Source organism: Scomber japonicus, chromosome 7 (assembly GCF_027409825.1).
Source record: "Scomber japonicus isolate fScoJap1 chromosome 7, fScoJap1.pri, whole genome shotgun sequence".
NCBI lineage: Eukaryota > Metazoa > Chordata > Actinopteri > Scombriformes > Scombridae > Scomber > Scomber japonicus.
In genome coordinates, this window is record NC_070584.1 from 10,722,370 (window position 1) to 10,743,680 (window position 21,311).

General features: G+C 43.3%; 1 protein-coding gene across 2 annotated transcripts in view; it reads right to left on the bottom strand.

Annotated features, from left to right (window-relative positions):
* The window catches only part of plpp3 (phospholipid phosphatase 3), a 30,413-nt gene extending 9,744 nt beyond the window's left edge, over positions 1 to 20,669 (bottom strand). The window contains exons 1-5 of one of the 2 annotated variants that reach the window (XM_053322761.1): positions 20,070 to 20,669; positions 5,421 to 5,578; positions 2,735 to 2,827; positions 2,427 to 2,614; positions 2,259 to 2,316 (exon numbers count right to left, since the gene is read on the bottom strand). In XM_053322761.1, coding sequence (XP_053178736.1) covers positions 2,259 to 2,316; positions 2,427 to 2,614; positions 2,735 to 2,827; positions 5,421 to 5,578; positions 20,070 to 20,208 — 636 coding nt within the window. In that variant the 5' untranslated portion in view covers positions 20,209 to 20,669. Of the gene's footprint in view, positions 1 to 2,258; positions 2,317 to 2,426; positions 2,615 to 2,734; positions 2,828 to 5,420; positions 5,579 to 6,023; positions 6,179 to 20,069 lie in introns of both variants that reach the window. The other variant, XM_053322762.1, reaches the window with a different exon arrangement.
* Between the last annotated feature and the right edge of the window lie 642 nt (positions 20,670 to 21,311).

Sequence of the window (21,311 nt, forward strand, 5' to 3'; positions counted from 1 at the left end):
CGACTGATATGTCACTTTCACACTGGCAAACAACAAAGGGGAACTGTCGGTGTAACACATTCAGTACAGAAATGAATAGTTGGTGCTTTATGACTCAAGCGACAGAATATAAAGTGTAATGACTTATGCCATTTTTCTTGACAAACAACTTATACGATAAGTATAAGTTGTTTGTCAAGAAAAATGGCAAACATTAAATGGTTATAGCTTCTCAAATATAAGGATTTGTTGTATTTCTCTGTTTTATATCCCAGTGTTTTATAAGATGTCACAGACGAGACCACTCCCATCAAGCTAGAAATGTTTCATTATAGGATAACAGTGATCACTCACAACCACCTTGTATTGATTTGTAGTGATTCTTCCCTCTAAGGGGACAAATGGACTCAAACCATGGCAACATGCCCCCCACAGCATAACAGAGCAACCAGATCCCCTCCCTGTAGGGGTCAAACATTCATATCTGTCCTGTTCTCTTGGTGTACACCACACATGCCTTTACCCATTTGTCGAGAATATGGTAACGGATGACTCATCTGACCATATCACTTTTTTCTACATGACTGTAGACCAGTGTTTATGTTTTCTGCACTACAGAACTCTGCAAAGTGCATTCATCTTTGTAATGAGGGGTTTGTGCACTGCAACCCTACTATAATATCCATCTCTATGTAATTGTCTACAGACTGTTCTTGCTTACAGTCTGATCATGTCCTGCATTGACATTCTCAGTCAACTGAGAAAAAGTTGCTCTTCTGTTTTTCCTTACTTTTCACACTAATGCAGAAGCATTATGGTCATCACCCTATTTACTGATGTCTTTCGCATAGATTGCACGTAGATATCATGCAGATATCACTTCATGAAGCTCCTATCATCCGTGCCCCAACAATCAACCCTCTTTCAAAGTCACTTAGATCTTTTCCTCTTTCCATCTGACTACAAAATCAGAATCAACTGGGGCAATCCACAGAGAATGATTGAACATTAACTGCTTAATTGTTCCATGCATCCTGTGTGGAAACATCTTTCTTGATTTGGAAAATTCATTCATGACCCTGAAAACTGAATTTCTCTTACAAGATCCATTGAGCAGTATGTCAAATGAGAAATCCTCAAAGTGCTCATAAAGATTTTGAACATCTAAAATTCCATAAATTCTACAAGACGACTTATTTAAAGATACTTTAAGTGAGTGGGTGATTCTGTGAATGAAAACACGATGATTTTCAGCTGGCAAAAACAAAAGATGCCGCAGATTCCTATTTCCACTTGGAATGCTACCACTTGCGGGCTTTGTGTCAGGCTGGTTTTGTATTCCAAAACATCAACTACAAACTGTTCCTACTCTCTTCCGCTCATTCTGCTCTCCTCTCTCTTTCTGTTTCACTGTTTTTCACCAGCCTCCTCTGGCTATGGTCCTGTGCTTGCCGCAGCTGGAACACTGGTCTCTGACTAGTGTGCAGCTCTGTGGTCTGGATGCAGCACATCTCCTTTCCCTCTATGCTTTCCCCTGCTTTTTATTCACTGTATCCCTTTTCCTTGCTCAGACCAGAGTGCAGCTGTAGGTTCACCCAGAGGCTGGGAAATACCCACAGCAAGCTCTCACTGCATGACAATACAAAACAACACACCAGACCTTCAACTATCAACCCAGCATGACAACCAAGACCACCTTGAAACCAAGCTCAGGCTAACCAGACCCCAAACATTTACTTGCTTCTCTTCTCTTCCCCTGACTCTGAGTGTAACATGCAGAGTGATGTAGAACCTTGTGGTGTGTAAACAGAGGAAGGGTGGAGGAGATGAATGGGGAAGCTAAGAGTTGGCAATTGTCTGTGTGTGTAATTAGACTGTTTGAAGCATGAAATGCCTCAGGGGTGCAAAGTCCCACCAGACACCCACAACAGGTGGAGAGATGGAGAGAAATGGGAGAGGACAGGAAGTGCACACGCAGCTGCTCTAACAAAAACAGGTGGAGTGTCCATCCATCTCTTCAAGGCCTTAAAAAAGAGAATAAAACACTTCATAAACTGGGTGCAGGGGTAGAAGAGAGGAGGAGGAGGAGGAGGAGGAGAAGCAAAACAATGTTTTGTTTTTTCCTCAGGCGACGAATCCCCAATTTAGAGCCCAACCTTCCTCCCATAACTTCCTCTACAATCTGTAAACCATTGTTCCTGTGGTTTGTAGCGTGTATGTGCTCGCATGAATTTGAGTGTGTTGTGCTTTGTACACAAAAGATTTTAATAGATACTTACAGCAAGGTAGAGCATGGCATACATTGAAAAAGAGGCATGTCCTGAGAAGAAGGATTTCCTATGGAGAGAAAGATTATCCTCAGTCAGTTTCTCTTTTTGAAAACACTTTTTTAAAAATACAGTGTGTATATTTGTAATGTATTGAGCATATAATGTGTGTATACAAACCTGGCCTCTTGTACGTCACTGTCTTTGCCACTGCAGGTGTATTCGGTGATGTATCCCACGGAACAGTTGATAGTGGAAAAATCAGGTCTACACACATCTAAGAAGTGAGGTCTCATACGACCCACCGACACCTTGGCAATGTCTGTGAATGACTGGCTAATGGCACAGCCAAAGATGAACACACCCACCTGCAGAATCCCACATAAAAATGATTAGATTAGATTACATTAGACTATATTACGAGAATAACAATATAAAGTATGCGTTTTATAATAATGTAACAAACAAATTCACTCTAATGGACTGACCTGTTTGTACAGGGCTGAAACGTAGGGATTCCCAACAAAGGACTTGGTTCCCACGTGTAGCTGATGAATCCTGTAGCATTCTCCAATCACAATCTGAAAAAAGAATATAACATTGAAAATAACATTGATCACATGTATGTGCAAAATTCTAGCCATGCTGAATTCATGAGTCATACAGTAGGTTTAGATGCAGATAACCATGCAGTAATGTTTGAGTGTGTATCATGCAGGAAATCTAATTTAATTCCAGGCTGAAGCTGAAGCAGATGGAAGCTGGAGCAGATGGAGGAGAGAGGATGTGTGAAGAACAGACAGGAAAGACAAAATGAGTGAGATTTACACAAAGACAAACATATAGAATGAGCATGGCCTGCCTTTCCCTCAGGCAGTTTTTATGTGATGTGGGATTATTAAGAAGAGGTGATGCTCTGATAAATGGCGATAGGGTCTTCAATGTGGGATATGAAGACAGCGATAATGAGACAGTGGAATGGAAAAAAGATGAAAACAAATAATATATATAATGTTAATATCTTAATCATGGATGACCTGACTTTGATATAATATGGACTTATAGGACGGTAATGGTCTGCCTGAATGCTAAACTGGAGTGGGCTAACCCTGACTCCTCTGGTATTCCAGCCAGATGGTTTCAAGTAGCGTTGGGCCCCATCTATAGTGAGGGGGCTTTAGCCGAGTCAATCCTCTAGGCACGGTGATGTCAATCATATATGTGCCACCTGGGGTATCTGATTGACGGACCGGCTACTTTCCACCGCTAACCACATCTCCCTTTCCTTCCTCTTTCCACACAAGGCCTCACTCTTCATTCTATACCTTCTCACCCAATCTCTCAGAAAAATATTTACCTGTCCATCTCAGTGCTGTGAATATGAACAGCATTAAGAATCTAAATGTGTACACATCTACTGGCATAGTGTTTCCCGCACATCCTAGTTAAAGCAGATACGCACACCCGTATGTTTGTACTTTTTCTTATCTAGATGAGTCTGTGCAATTTATGTATTTGTTGTTGTTTATTGTTGACACTGTGGTGTCCAAGGCAAATCTCCCACTGGGACAATAATGGTTATCTTATCTTTGTACTATTTGTGTATGATCATGTATTATGTGTGTCTATTGTTAGGCTTCATAAATGAACTTATCCTGCATGTTGGGTGGTCAGCTGGCAGGCTCACAGCCAGAACAAATAAACATGGTGGTGTATTATTGTGTGAGTGTTTGTGCGCTATTGTCAATGAGTTGCTCTGATGAAAGCTGGAGATTAGAACCACAGGGGGCTGATACAGACCCGAGACATTTATTTGAGTTGTCTACATTTGCATTCAAACCTCTTCTCTATCACCTCATCTTGGTTTATTTGTATGTGTGACACAGTGGCATTTCTGATCAGAGCAAATGCCTGATTGGTTTATTTGGATCGTCAATGTGTATGCTTACAGAACTCTATTTCACTATTGCTCACTCTGTTTCTCATAGTGGATACATGGCCTGTCAGACATGGATACGTCTGACCAGCAGGACTGTTGGGATTTCCTTTGCAGTGGAGATAAACAACGGGCCCAACTGGAATTTGCTACCAGTGCATGTATATGTGTGCATATATAGTATGTTTGTGAGAGTGTGTGTGTGTGCGCCTGCATGAATGAGTGTGTGCGTTAAAGGAATGGTGTCGGCATGGCAGTAGACGCCACTAATGGACCACAGCTGTGTGAGACACGCCAGCTTTGCCCACACGTGAACATGTAAGGAGACTAACTAACCCAAGCACAGCCTCCTGGTTCCAATAAGCAGAAGAGCTGAGCTGGTACAGTGAGTGTGTGTATATGTGTGGGTGTGTGCCCACCACACTGATGGTGAGGAGATGGAGGTGAAGCGTCTCAGTCTGGGAACTTATGAGGGGGCTGTGCCACAAAGAGTCTGGGGGCTGTAAAGATCATCTAGCCTAACCACGTGGCTCTAATTGACACACACATACCCCACCAAATGTCATTATGACATGTTTCCACTAACCCTGACCCCCCCTCTACTCTGCTGGCATTACACTAGAGCCATTCCCTCAGTGGAGCAGGAGTCTAATCATGGAAAGAAGACTTCATTCTGTCGTTAACTAGTGAACCTCCTCAGGCTATCAGTAAAGCATGGGAGAGAGCACTGACATATTCACCCCGACTAATGTGCAGGGCACTGGGGGCATGGAGCCAGGTTGCAGGGATACCAGTGGGAGGCTTGAGAATGATCCAGGAGCTCATAAAATCTCTTTGGTCTTTGGCATGCATGCGTCAGCACACACACACAAACACACACTTTTGAATGTCACTTGGGGGGGCCTTTCAAGTAATAAAAAAACAGGCCACAAATGGTTTGGATGACTCAAAGTTGATACGGGAGAATAAAGTATGATGAAGAAAACATTATAGAATGGAAGGGGGAAGACATATAAAGCACATTTAGAGAAAAAGACTGGAGTATTTTAGAAAATACTGCATGATAAGAAAATCACTCAAACTTTTTGATTAAGGGATATATGCTACGAATTTCCAAGTTAGAGTCTATGTTAGTAAGGCTATGTTGGACTATTAGGTATCTAAGAGTTGAAAAAAAAGAAGTTACTTTAAATTTGAGTAAAAGAAGAAAACAGAGGGACGTGTGGAGGTCGACTTACAGAGATGATGGCAATAAGAATGCCAACACCACAAAGCATGGCATCGCTAATGGTGTCTCCCTCTTTTTGGGGGTAGCGGATGGACTCGTCCGAACAGTAAAACCCGCGCTGGTACGGCTTTATGGTGCTAGTCTCAATGATCAGGAAAGGCAGGCTAGCTACAAAAGACACAAAGAGAGAGAGGAGCAGGGAGAGAGAGAAAGACAGGAAGAGGGAGAGAAGAGAGAAAGCATAAAAGCACCAGGTCAGTGACACAGACATAAACAGGAGAGAACGGGGGAGGGGGCCGGGGAGGGGGGGGGGGGGGGGGGCACAAGGAGCACACTAGCACCCGGGGATCATGGGATCTGGCAGAAATGGGTGGCTTAAGGATGTCATGTATTGGCAATGTAGCAAAGGAGTGACAGATTTCCAAAATAGGACGCGACTGACACCATACAAACTATGACTCAAGATTAACATTATATCAACTTTTCCTAACTTTACTAGATCTCATGTAGCGCCGTCACTCCTTCACAGACACCATAATGAACCTCCAGCCCTCCCTGTTTCTGCCCTCAGTGTTCCCCAAGGCGGAGTGCTCATTGTGGGCGGGGGACTTACGGACACCGCAGGCAGTGTCAACCCAACAGCAGTGAGCACCGAGGAGGAGACAGTGCTGTTCTTGTAGGGGTACTTCAGGCTGGAGTCACTGCAGTAGAGACCCCTCTGGTATGGACGAACAGAGGCTCGGTGGAGAACCAGGCTGGGCAGCATAGCTACACACACACATACACACACACACGCACATATGGATGGATGGATGGATAAACCCAAGCGCACACACATACATGAGTTCACTCACAGGCACACCTTCTGCCTCGAATCGTAAACTGTATTACATACTCCACTTACCTGTAACCTGAAGAAGAAAAAAAACATTAAGAGAACACATTAACCTCCACAGGTGTGCTTTAGCTCATGCTAACAAGCTGTTTACCCAGCAAGCCCTCTCCTGCTGCTCCTGTTGACACTGACTATGACACCCAGCTATAGAGGACTGAGGTTTATCCTTTAGTATCAGGGGATCCCCCCCCCCTACTGACAGAGCAAATACATGCTGACATTCAGGGCCGGGGGTCCATTATTGGAGACAAAAGAAACACAGGGACTATGTCATTACAATGTGAGGAGTTTAGTGTTATTGATTGCAGAGGAAGAAGGTGCAAATCCAGGTAGAGATACAGTGAAATGTCTTATTTGATGTAAACTGTTCTCAATATTAAGGATCTTTGTTGAATTGCCTCAACAACAAATGGACAAACAGGCCAAGTGCTACAAGCTTGGTTGGTCAAGCTTACAAAACCACATTCTGTCCTGACAAAGGGAAAATAAACACATATCTACAAATCAAAGGAATACAAACACAGGCGTGCAAACTCTGGCTGGAACTTTCTGAGTTTCCCTTAAGGCATTTTAAAATGTGTGAAAACCAAGGAAAACAAAACTAAGCCCACCCAACTCTGGAACATTTTTTTGCATGAGAGCATGTTTGGCGTTTGTACGACTGTAGTAGCTCATAAATAGAGGGAGCTCAAGACATGAAGGCGTCCTTAAGATAAACACACAGAGAGACACCAACATATACATTCAACATCGGAGTGCACAGAAAGTATTACCGCATGTGGTTCATGTGGTTAGTTCACATCACAAGGAATTTTGACATTTGGGTCAAAGTCAGAGATCCACTAATGCGGCCAAGAACCACGGCTGTCGTCTCACCAGTAAGGCGAGACGGAGATTGTGCTACAGGTCTGTCCTCAAAAACACAGCACTCACCAGTAACCACTAGTGTGAATGTGTACATTCTTAAAAACCTCAGAATGACTTTTTTATGCAGATACGCACTAAAGGCTCTCAGGCTCCTTGACTCAGTGACATGTACTCCCACTTGAAAGAAGAACATGTTGTCTCAGGTGTCTACCTGACCAGTGAGTGGACATTTAGGCTATGTCCACACTAATGTGACTCAACTGGAAACATGATCTATTTTTCTCAGTTTTTTCATTCTTAACATTAAACAATGTGATGGTGGTGTTGGGTTATAGCTGCAGTAAATGATCATTTTGAAAACTATTTTCCAAACAACAAAGCATTTTGACAAATTGTTTGAGAATTTTGATGCCAAGAATGAACTTCGAAACAACATGATCAAGAGGTCCATAAAACAATTGGAATAAAAATTGAAATGTGAACATCGACATACTCAAAATGTTGATTAAGATCACGATATGATATGAAGCTCCAGAGCTGCTACTAAATGGACCTTGAAGTTTGACTGTTAGCAAACTGCTTTCGTCAGGGTCGAGAATGAGCTTCAAAGCTTGCACACCCTTCCTCTTCTCATCTGAGCATAACAGAACCATAAAATGGCTTAAGGAGATGTCTCTATTGTTTTGCTGTCTCAGTGTAAATGAGGCAAGCCGTCTCCCTCTTCCCTGTCTCTCTCTATAGCGGTTGGCAGAGGGCAGCAGATGGGATGGTCACTGAGGCAGGCACCTGCACAAACAGGGTGCAGCGCCAGGGCTGCTGGTGGGCCCACACAGGGCTGGGCTGGGCTTTGGTGGTGTTTAAGAACCACACTGTCCATACAACAGACAGGGCTGGCTTTGGGTGAGCCTGTTCACACAGAATTAGGGCGGGATAATCAACATGACTTGAGACGAGTGGATTCTGGTGCAGATATGCGTCTGTGTTCATGTGAGTCTTTCAGCTTTATGCCCCAGTGAACTTGGCTACAGTTTAATACCTTAAACACAGTGAGAACCCCCATGTGGTAAGTCCGTGCACAAACAGAGTTCTGTTGGGTAAACACTTCGCTGGAGAAAAAAAAAAGTTTTATAAATCGGATCATGCTTTCTCTCACTCCAGTCTGTGCTCTGCTTTTCCCATTTTCTCCTCCTTCTCCTTCCCTTCACTCTGGCCTACTTGTGGAAAGGGGGATTCATATGCAAATGAGCAGAAGTGAATGGAGGTCATGGGCATAACAGACATGGGAAACACAAACACACATACATGCTAACCAGTGCTTAACGGCTGAAACCGATCGGAGAGCAGCATGGGAAACTTGGGAGTCCATCAGCTGAACAACTGCAAAAGAGAGAGCGAGAGCGAGAGCGAGAGATTGAGCACCTCAACACTATCTATTGAGAATTTATGAAAGCCTCTCTGTCCACATGCTGCCGTTCCCTCTCTGCTGCCCAGCCTTGAGATGCCAGACTGTTTTGTGCTGCCCTCCATGCCATCTCCCTGAAAACGGCCCAGTATGTGGGCATTCTCCTCATACCACAGTCAGTCCATGAACATCACAAACTAAAACACACTCCTGCACAAACCCTGTAGCCCATCTGTGCCATGTCGGTCTGAGGAAATATGACCTCTTTTATGCTAAAGGGATAAAGAGAGGGTGACCCTCACAGCGCCTATTGACCCGGAGAGAGAGGAAGAGAGACATGGGGAAGTGTCAGAAGAGGGAGACATAAAAAAAAGAGAGGGGAGAAGTAGAAAGAAGTGGGATGGGCTGTGGGCAAAGGCCTGCAGTGCACCAGTGAATTAAAAAACAACTATTTTACAAGCTGTCATGAGGTCAGTAACAGTCAGCGATGGCTGCCATTTTCACATCTTCACTAACAAAGGGGAGAGGCAGCTTTACTGCTTACAAACAGTCTTGCCTGGCTTCCACTACTGACACAGAGAAAAAGTACATGTCCATAACGCTTTTGCAGTTATTTCAACCTGTTTTCCTCCTTTGGTTTTATGTTTCCGCCGTGACAGAGCGGTTATGTGTTTTGTGTTCTTTGGGACTAATGAGCCTGATGAGCCATCAAGCCACTGAGCTGCTTTTAAACTGCACAAACAGGCGCCCAAGAATAACTGGGGCTTAAAAAAACCCCTTGTTGGAGAGAAAGGGAAAGAGAGAGGGAGGGAGGGCCAGAAAGTATGGCGAATGCAGCCAGAAGAAAGAAAAAAAAACACATCCTAAGTGGGTGGCTTGGAGAGTTGGGGAACAGTTCTATTTGTCTTATCAGATCCTGTCATGCATTCTCTCTGCAGACCACTAAAGATTACTCACCTCAAGTCAGATGGAGAGAGAGAGAGTGTAAGTGTGTGTAAGTGTGTGTGTGAATGAATGAATGAATGAAGAGAGAATGAGAGAGGTATTTCTTTGGTTGGTTGAATCAGTGTTTATATGCAGAGGTCATGGCAGGGCCTTTTAGTGTGTGTGTGTGTGTGTATGTGTGTGTGTGTGTGTGTGTGTGTGCGCCATAGTCATTTTCCATCCACTCACATGTTCACATTCCACTGCCTGCTAGAAATCACAGCCGTATATGTGTATGTGTGTTTATATTTGTGGTGTGTGTGTGCTTTTTGGGGCTTGGTATGTATGTGCATGTAAACATGCATTTGCGTGTGTGTAAACAAGATTATCCAACTGGCGTCTGTTTTTGATTGGCTTTGGAGTTAAATTTGGTACAGCGAGTGAGCAGCTAGATTAGCAGTACTAACTCACATAGCGAGTCTCCTTCAGGTCTGATTTGGTATTTCCTATACAGACATAAACAAACAAAATGTTTTTCTTTCATTGGCTCAAGACTGTATTGGAATTTGTCAGGATTTGCATTTAAATGTTTTTCACATATTAGCAGTCTTTATTAATATAAAGTCCAAAGTTCATCTGTACTGCGGGCTTTGGATCAATCTTATTATTCTCTCTCATCTTAAGACCGACTGTACTTGCCAAAACAGTACACAATAGCTATTCTTATGGCAGCTAAAGCTCTGCATCGCTCAAAAGGTTAATTCCTCTTGACACAGCACTAATTTCCGTGTAGAGCAACACCTGTGTGTCTGTAGTGACTATAGTGGCAAGTTTCCCGTTCTCTCACTCTCATCACTCTCACCCTTCTGGACCTCTATTGACATTTTAATGGGCTTCATGGCTTTCAGGGGCAGAATTAGAGTGATATCGTGATAATAGTGAGCGAGTGTCAGCAGTGAGTGTGAGAGGTGAATGGGAGGCGGAGAGGGGTAAAGGAAGAGGTATTGTGGTCTGCACTAATGGAGGATTTCCTCCTCCTGTCTCTCAAACATGCCATGTGACCCGTCTTGAGAAGGAGAGAAAGGACAATTCAGAGGAAAGCTTAAAAGGGTGGAGGCTGAGGGGGCCTTGACTCCATAGACTAGCCAGACAATCATTCAAACATTTTCTTTTCAGAGTTTTCTCACTGCTCTGCGATGGATTCAATGACTGTTTGAGAATCAGTGGTTCAGCTCAGCTGTGTATCACTGCATTTTAGTACACTCAGAAAACACACAGAAATATGTCCTCATCACAGAAAATCTAAAATGTTTTGTTAGATGTGTAATCTCGTTTTCTTATTGTTTGATTTGACCAATATTGGACTATTCTATTCATGACTACTTGTGAAAATGTTTCTTTTAAAAGAAAAAAAAGACATAAAATTAACCACAACTTTGATAACTGATTAATCATTTATTAAGCATACATGCTGAATATGTTGTGTTTCCTGATTCTCTGATGTGGGAATTTGCTTCTTTTCTCAGTTTTATGTTGTAAACATATCTTTGTGTTTCGTACTGTAAATTGGACAAAACATACAATTTTATTGATTGCTAACTCTACAAATTTACAGGTTAAGCAATATAAAAACAATGGTTAAATTCAACCTTATTTGAAATGTAGTGTATATAAGAGAGTATTTAAGCCCTTTAACCCCTTTACACAACAATACATCTCAGTGGCCAGACTTTTCTTGCCACAAACCAAATAATAACTTGATCTGTGTATATGTGTGTGTATGTGAGTGTGTGTGTGTGTGCGTGTGCGTGTGTGACAGAGGGATGTGCACAGATCCATTACCTTCACTTGTCTATTTCAGGCCTATCCCAGTCTCTTGAGGAAACGCCTGACATACTTTTATCAGTTCCATACACACCCTGCAACATAACCTGTGTGGCTAAAAGAGCCTCCATAGTGCCCTACATCAATAAAAAGAAGTACATATGGATATTGTATTGTGGTCATTCAATATGTGTGTGACTGTGTGTGTGTGTGTGTGTGTGTGTGTGTGTGTGTGTGTGTGAGAGAGAGAGAGAAAGACAGACAGACAGAGAGACAGAGAGAGAGAGAGAGAGAATCTTTATTCAGTTACTTGCATTTGCAGGGTCTCTCTAGTCCATTAATTTGAATGAATGCCGTCTTCCAGCTACAAGTCACAGTGCGGTTGTGGTGTGTATATGTGTGTGCAATCTCGAGGGGATATATGAATGTGTTTGTTTGTGAGAGAGAGATTAGCTGGCGCCTTGTGTGTGCTAACTGTAAGAGCGTGCGTGCTGTTTGTGTGTATCTGATAAGAAGCCGGCATCAGAGAGAATGAGAGGCTCAGTGCCAGGTCCACTTGTTGGTGAACATTGTTCTGCCAAAAACACAGGCAGGTGAGAAGGAAGCCGGTTCTTTGGCAACAGTGTATGGACATCATCATTTAGGAAGGTTTCTATGGAGATATGGTACAAAGTCTTCTATCTATTAATACTAACCCAATGGGTCTGTATCTTTAGCAAAAGAGGTTGTTTTAATATGCATCTTCACATTTAAGGAGGTCACACAAACATGGTCATTCATCAGCATTCAAATAAAACACTGCTCTGCTTTGACCACTGAGGTTTTAAATACAGCCGCCCAAGCAGATGCCTTGGATGTTATGAAATTTGTCACACATCCAACACTACACAGTGCTGTGAGCCCACACAGTTAACTTTATCTTTAGGTCACTAAAGCCATGAGAAAGAGTATGTGTGGCCTTCTAGACATTTGGGGATAGAGTGCATAGGTTAGCTGAGGTTCTTGACAGACTCTGGAAGTAGCTCCAGGGCCAAGGGTCAAAGGTGAGGGATGTGACATAGTTGTAGGATTATACTGTAACGCACAAGAGCAGGGTACAAATGTCACTGCAGCAAAGCCTTTTATATCTGTGTGTGCCTGTGTGTGTGTGGCGATGTGGGTGTTAAAGTGGATTATACTGTGGTTCCACTGGCAACTTCAGCAAGGCCTTTCTCAAACATTTTCAAGTTGTCAACCACAAACGGATTTAAAAATGCTCTCGCAATCCAAATAAATAAACCCGGCTTTGAAAAAAAAAAAACACCCACGATTTATTCATACGCATAATTGCTGTTTTTTACATTTAAAACAGGCTTGAACATGGACATATGTATACTGATACAGATGTTTGGCTCTAGATATCAATTCTTTGTTTCCACAAGCTGCTGATGTGTCTCACACATGTACAAAGTTCACTAATACACAAACACAAACACACAGACACACACACAGGAGTGGCTGAGGTCAGCAGAGCGGTGTACAGAGTGAATCCCTGTCCTTTTTCCCCCTCTGTGTGAATGCTGCGGTGACCGGGGGGCCGCTGGCTGAAGCATGTGCTTACTCAGAGAGATTTTATTCAGAGGAATAAATGCCTTTTACACACAGGCATCTGTCGGGACACTCTCTAGGGGACTTTTACCAGCAGGCACCTGTGAGGGCAGCCTCTGAATGAGGGGCTCATAGCTGCCGGTCCCTTGTTGCTGTTGGCTTGTAGGTACATTTGAAGAGATGATGGATTCGACACTGTTTTGTGGGAAATCAACTCTGGTCCACATTAGCAAGTAGAGGATATTTATAATGTGTTTTAAAAAGATCAGTTACAACTATCAAGACATTCCTCATACTTGGCTGCACTGTCAATTGAAAGAGGAGGATGGATGCACAGCTGCTCCAGTGAAGGGAAACTTGAGCAGTGCCCAGGGGCCAAATCAGGCTTTGGCTGGTTGGTTGTGTGGCTGGCTGGGCGTTCCTCTGTTGTTGCCATAATGGCATTATTACCCCCTGGGACAAAAGCCTGGCTGCAGAGAAGAGGGCTGTGGAGTCTTTGAAACTTGACGCCTCTGTCTGGATAACGCTCCTAAAACTTCAATCATTACATTCCTCCTCTGTTGCACTCCTTCCCCTCATCTGCTCCTTCAATATATTTTACACCTCTGTGTACATCATGGACTGTGTTTCACCAGAGACAATAGGTGTTAAACTGGAGCTACAGTGTGAATGTTCTGCATGATGTTTAGTTGTAGCAGAAGATCCCCTTCAGTCCAGCCTCTTCTTTGTATGTAAACAGGATAGAGCTCAGTGGCTGCAGCACAGATAAGGCCTTCACCAATAAAGATGCTGAGCTGATTACTCTTCTGCGCTGGCCACAGCTGAGCAGATAAGCACTACAGCCCACAATGCAGCTAACAATATAGCTAGAAGCAGCAACTGCCATAAACCACTGACAGATAATCAAGCAGCCTTGAGTGCCCTGTGAGGAGGGTCTCTCACTCTCTCATCTCTACCTCATTCACTTTTTCCCTCCCTCCATTTCATCCTCCTTCTGTCTGCCACTGGCCTATTGGTCCTCGTTAACGAAACAAAGAGCGCTGAGATGCATCAAAAGGGGTATTGTTCTCAGTGAAATCTCCCTGACCCCCAACCCCCCATCTCTGGATGCACACAGCATGTGCACACACAAATACAGAGGATTGTAGTGGGCAATGTAGTAAGAGAAAGTGACAGACAGAGAGGCCTGTGTAACAGCAGGGAGGAGGCCCGGGCAAGGACAGTGTGGTGTAACAGAGAGATGTAATGAGGACTGCAACTCTCAGCCTGCCTGCTATGATGAAACACTGCTGTTTAAGATCATCTACGGCCTCTGCTCTCATTTAAATTAAAGTGCCAGCACTCAGAGAGTCAAGCTGATCCAATTGTAACTAACAGAACTGCATGTAACCTAAAAAGACAGAAACACAACTGTGCAAACCTCAGAGTTCACATTTTGATGGATGTTAAGGATAATCATATGTTTATGAATGAGCTTAGTGACCACACACAGAATTCTACAAAATGTTCATTTACAACACACAATGCAAACTCAAACACACTTAAACACCTAAACACATACAAGAATGACTGCTAACAAAAGTTTATGGTAGGGAGCTGCCCAGTAATCCTGGTTGATCTAAATAAGCATTTAAAGGGTGTTTACCTGAGAAGGATATAATCATAGATGAGAGCGTGGAGAGAGACAGGAGGGGCTTCACTACACTATTGTAGTCAAAGTGTAAACTACAAGCTGTTGCTCAACTGTTGCCAAAATTCAGTCTTTGTTTTATTGTGCAATTTAACTGTTTGCTAAGATGGAGACCCTGATTAAGGAGTTAAAAGAGATGAGTGTGTCTGGTTTCTGTACTAGCACAAAGAGACAGTCACATCAATAAACCTGATGCCTACAGCTTGCCCACGGGAACCACATGGGACAAGACACACACAAAAGGAGCCACAGATGCATCACGCATAATACCCACTCTCACACACACACACACACACACACACACACACATTGCAGACATAAGCACACACATAAACAGACGTTTTACCCTTCAGGCTGTAGAGTCCATATAATGACAGCTCTGGGTGCTCCCTCTCCCTCATAAACCCCACAGGACACACATGCACACGCTCACACCCACACACCTCTAATAGCAACCCTGCGCAGACACAAACCCCAGGGGTTTGTTATTTAACTCCTGCACCAGCAGAAACCAGCCACATGTCACAACGACAGGCTGGAATGTGACACAAACCAGTCTTGCCACAAAACCACCACTACTCTCCATCACGACACATACAAAAATATACCTCCACACAAAAATGCATAAAATTACGTACATTCTTGGAGGGCCAGTAGCCCCATGGCCATGACTGTTGTCAAGAGCATCTGCTGATCTTCTATCTGTTACATAACACAATGATGCTCTCCTGCCAGAGGACACCCCTCACCTTCTAAATAGGCCTTGCCTCGCCTTGTCCTGCAGGTATAAAACTCACACCACAACTCACCACAGGTTGCTCCCTAAAGCCACAGATAACACAATGGCATGCATACACTGATGTAATCACACTGTAAATACCATACATACAACGATTCTCCATAGGCTACTCATGAGGTAATATATGTGAATGCTCAGACTGATATTACATATTCTTCTGTGCATGTCCATTGAATGTCTGCACCAAGCCCACGGCAGTGTTTGAGTGCAGGAAATGTCATACAGAGAGCACTGCAGGCACTTGTCCTATATGAGTCTATTTTCTGCTTGACCTTTGACCTTATCTGTCAAACAGAAGAATAGACTGACAAGGAGCATCAATATTGGGACTGAAACACTCACAAAAAAACCATATAACTTCAATTCTTCTTCTCACCAGATCTTAGCATGGTCCCTCTGGGAGCTTGACAAGTTCTGCTGACTATTCAAACAGCCAAATTAGTGAAGCTTGACATGGCAGATTATGGAAAAATAAATGCTTTTGGGTGGGAATACAAAGTCTAACAGAATTAGTGTGCACCTGCAGGCATTTAGATCTATCTCTTGCTCTTTTCATGTATCTATAAAAATCTAGCCACAGGTACTCCAGTGCACTGCTCTTCTCAGTCGACTGCTGCCTCTGCACAGATAGACTCATTCAGAAACCCGTGGGAATATTTGACCTGAGATTAAGGTCAACAGCTTTGGATGTGAGCCTGTGTTTGGGTTTGTGTGTGAGGCCCTCCCACATTCTGTTTGATTACAGTTTTCCACTTGACATTTGGCAAAAACTACTAATCTGTTGTCAGAATGATTCTCTGAGGTACTAAAAAACTCCCTTACATTTAAATGTGATTTCTTTGGTACATTATACGAAATATTGAATTGTACTCAACTATAATCATACACAATGTATTAATTAATCTGTTCTTTTTATAGGGTTCAAGGCTTTTTCTTCTAATGCTCTGTCATTCCATTTCTGGGTTCGTTATTGATATAGATGAAGTCAAGAAGAGGGAAGACCGGCTTAAGTGGGGAGGGCGAAGGGAGGGAAGGAAGAGGGGGGAAGAATGGAAATGGGCTGTGCGGCAAAAAATGGACAGGATTTCGTTTCACAACCACACCTACCTCTGACCGACACTACCTTTCCGTTTCCCACCCTTTCCTGAGCTATACACACACACACACACACACACACACACACACACGATGCCCCCTGGTTAACTTGCTCACAAAACTGTACCAGATGTCACATCAAGAGTCTTTGGCCACGGTACTGCAGTCAAGATGAAGAATTTGAGAAATTCTGGGAAATATTTGTAGAGCGGCTTAGGATTGAAGTGGCTAAGGCCTGGAGAGGTAGAGGTTAAACCTCTCCAGCTTTAATGAGGGGCTGTGTGACTGACTGCTGTAATGCTATAGCAGCTAATGGGGAGGCAGGAGTGGGTTAGAGCCATATAGGGTTAATGCACCAGGGTCAGTTATGAAGCTGATTCCTGGGGAGCAAAAGGTTTCACTCCTCTGCTGCTAATAACAATCTGCCTGTCTGTCGCTCATGGAAAATCATGTCACTGAACACCGGACTATATCACAGATAAAAACAAATATGTGAGATGCTGATAGAAAAAGGCTTTTAACAAACGTAGATGAAGTTTTGCGATCTTACACAATCCACTGTCTAATAAATAGAGTAATTGGTCTCTATAGCAACATCCCTTCTGGAGCTGTTAAAACCAGCTGAGTGTTAATTAAGCCAATCCTGGATAATCCATGTTCATATTCTTTTTTTAAAAAAAAAGCTTCAACTCTGAATGGTCCATCCTTCGCATCCTCACTCCCACTAATAAACACGCAGAGGCAAACACACATTGTGCAAAAATGGTATAAAAGTTAATCAGTCTGTCGGTGAGGCTACTTTTAGAGGTATGGTTTCCGCAAAGCTCAAGTCGGTGTCTCTTCACAGAGTGTTTTCACAATAAACATCCATTTTAAACTGGATGATAGCAGGGTATCGGGTCATGTGCAGCCATGTTCAGGAGAGCATGCGAGACAGAGAAGAATGAAATTCAACAGTCTGCGGTGTAGTTTGTGTATTTATAGTGTACAGTGTTTGTGCGAGCTCCTTATAGTGTTTCTAAATCAGTTCGGCTGCTCAGTAACAGTGGAACCCGAGCCAAGGTGGAATCAGCAGATGATGCTTGAACTCAGCTGCCAAAAGCGCACAATGTAACTCTGGTCTCAGAGGTGGAGTGCCGGGTGATTGTGTGTGCATGTGTGTGTGGTTATCCTTCCCCGTCCCGATCCTGCTGTATTTATGCATCATTAGCTTTGATTACCAGAAGCAACAAAAGGAAGGGACCCTTTTTTAGTTTGTACATGTGTGTTGGTGTGTGCATGTCCTGTCCCCATGTGTGTGATTATGGATGGCCTCAGATGTCTTTTATGCAAACAGAATCATTAGCCATGCCTGAGGGTGTGTGACTGTGGGGCACACTGGCAATGTATGGAAAGGTGTCCGTGTGTGACCACCAGCACCAGCTGGCAGATAGGAACTAATTAAAGGTAACGAGATATTTATGCATTAACTAGTTGTATGGTGTTGTATGGTGTTGTATGGTGTATACTATGTCTTTCTTTTCTCTTACTGATACACACACACATACACAGAACAAAGCCCATTCAAGATCATGCATTCTTCTGAGCCCACTACACACCCACATTCCTCTTTCAGGACCCCCTGATAACCCCCCTTTCTCCTGGTCTTTCTCCTTCCCTCTTTTAACCCCCTTGTCCCCCCACTCACTGATGAACCCCCCATGTGTACCCCCCCCACACCCCTACAAACCACTAAAGTGGGCCAACCAATCATCACGGGACAGCCAGATTGTGTTTAGCATGACAAAGGAGAATGCGTGTGACCATTTGTGTCTGTGTGTATCTGCATGTTTACATGTAATGTGTGTGTGTGTGTGTGTGTGTTTACATGCATATGTGTGTGTGCTCTCCTTACATGGTAAAAACCCTGACTGTAAAGCCTTTTTTTTTTTTTTTTACCACTGACGGAAGTTGGTTTACGCAGGAAATTCACTCCACATGCGCTAAAAACTCATCTACATTTATAAGAGTGCAGATAAAACAGCCTATCACTGTCTGAGGTTCTTTAATAAGAAAACCAATATAAACCCACTGGAAAACTTTGTGTCTGTCAAGCAGATCTTCTACACAGTGCGTAGGAGAATGTGGAGTTAATCTGCACCATTTGTAACATCTCGGGCAATAAAATTCTGCTCCTGTGTGGCAATGTCACATTTAGTTACTACTGGTGATGCTTCAGTTTTTCCATTGAGCTGTTGGTGAGGCTCCCACCTGCTCCCCTAATGCCTGGTCAGCCACGGGTCCCGTTTCTCCATCTCTCCGTTAGATTGGAGAGGCATTCCCCCTGCCACAACACATGCTTAAGCAATTATTCCACGCATTCCCCTGGACAGAGAGCGAGAAAGAGGGCTCGATAGAGAGTTGGAGACAGCAAGGGAGAGAGAAAGCAATTTCAAGTGATCAGGGGCAGCTGGCCAGGGATTTGCAGGGTTCTGGGAGAGAATGTGTAGAAGTTAAGCACGACTCCCATAATCCTTTTCTAAAAGAGAGAAAGGAGAGACGGGGGGATTGAAAACAGAGAGAAGAGAAAGGGGGGCCACTGGCGCTAGAAAAGTAAAAGGACTGGGCTACAGTGACAACAGCCAAAAACAAACCAGCTATCAAAGCAACACACACATAACTGATGTGTGTGTGTGTGTGGGGGTCTCAATGTGGATGGGACGCTTGTAGAATAACAAGTTGGGACTAACACACAAACTCTACATCACAAACAAGTTGCCTGTTAGAGCAAATCAGAGGAGTAAAGACCACTTCACTGACACTTTAATCATACACACATCAATATCGTAATTAGACTTCGATTTTTTGACTTCAGTAAAATCTATGGACAGCTCTTTTTGGAGTGTCACCTCTGGAGCTTTAGGGTTAGATGAACAAGGTGATGGGGGCACAGGAGGGGTGTTGTGGGCTATTTAAAGGGCAGTAAAAGGGCAGGTTACAACACTTCAAAACATTAATGCCCAGGGCTACAGAAGCACAAACACATCGGTGCCAGTGATGCTGCGCGGACTTTGACATGATCAATATATTATATGATGACAACATCAGCTGGGAGCAACCATATGTGTGTCAGTCAATCAGTGTGTCAGAAAAAATTGATGTTGTTTTGTTACAACCCGCTTTATTATATACTTATGAATGGGTCAATACACATGTCGCTTAGTTGATTTCATTGTGCGGTCTTATTTGATAGATGTCAGTACAGTTTTGTGTTGAGCGTAGCCAGTGTTTAGTTCAGTGCCTCTCTGGCATGGGATGGTGAGGTGGAGCTGGATGATAAGGGGATGTTGCAGATTAAGTTGTCTTGTGGCTGCAGATAACAAGCAATACTTTTAAAACGATAAGGCTTTTATTGGCAACCATTAGAAAGCGCGCCAGTTTAACTTATTTATTGTTACAATTTATTTAGTGTGAATACAATACGCAAAGTGTCTGAATTATCCCCCCCAGTCCAATCAGCTGATGTGTGACCAAACAGTAAACATTTCAAATTATAACAGGGTGGAATATTTAGTCTAAACTTATGTATAAACTTACCAAGAAGAAGACAGATGATGTCCAGCGCTATAAGCAGTTTCTTCTTGCTGTTGTCAACACCATTGTTGTTGTTTAACGTAGAGGTTCCTCCGTTTCTTGTCTCTTGTGCCATTGCTTTCTCATACATGTACTTTTGCATTTGAGAACTCCCCGTTTCAGCTCCAAATCCCACACCACGCGGTATGTGAAGAAACTCTGTCAGGCTCTCAAGTCCTTTAAAGAAATGTCATGCAATTCTACTGGAAACAAAACTTCCCAAACTCGGAGGTCTCGTAAACGTTTCTGATCTGCTGATGTCTCGTATTTCACTTTTACAAAAAAATTAAAACATAAAAAAACACTTGAATAATATCTGGTGAATCGTTACGCTTTAGTGCCACACAAGAAAAGTTGCGTGCGCTCGAAATGAATGGAAAGCCCGCTCCCCTTTATCGGTCTTGGTTCAAAGACTTGGAGTGAGTGAGAATTGCGCTGTGCATCGACAGCTCTTGTTATATCAATCCTTCTTCTCCTCCTCCCCCTGCTCTCTTCAAGTTCCCCAGCAGCTTCAAGGCTCAGCCCTCCTCTCTCTCTCCGCTAGCGGTTGGTAATCACCTCCACCATCCCTTCATGGAAAACTTTCTCAGACTGAGAGGTCCAGGACGGGGGACACAACAGTGCAGTCCCATAGCGCCCCCAGCGAGAACGCACGGTATGACAAGCGCACTGGCGCGTCTGCTCCAGAGCGCTTCAAAGCGGTCATGTTGTTAGAGATGGGGTTATATGCCCCCTAACCTCAATTTCATCCTAAGAATAATTAAAGCTCTTTGCTGTGTCATTTTCTTTTGAAATATTCATGTTAAAATCTGCGCTGAAAAATGTAGCACAGTGAATGAAAAGTAATGTTTGAATGTCAAGACTGAAAAACAGCTTCCTCCCCCAAGCTGTAAAACTAATGAACATGGCCTGATCCCACTCACCCACACACACTGCCTGGAGGACTACAAATCAAAACTATTTTTGTGTAATAATATCTAAGTGTGCCTTAAATTGTTTCAATTGTTTATATATGGCCTAGTGTTACAACAAGCATTGCTGCTGTTTGCTGTGTTTGCACCTTTTTATATTGCATATTGTACTTTCATTGCCCTTATAGATTATCAGTTTTATTTATGTCTTAAATTGATTTTAAGTGCCTTAAATGTTCTCTTCTCTGTTTTTCAACAGTTTTAGTTGTAGCTCTGATCCAATGCAGTAGATCAC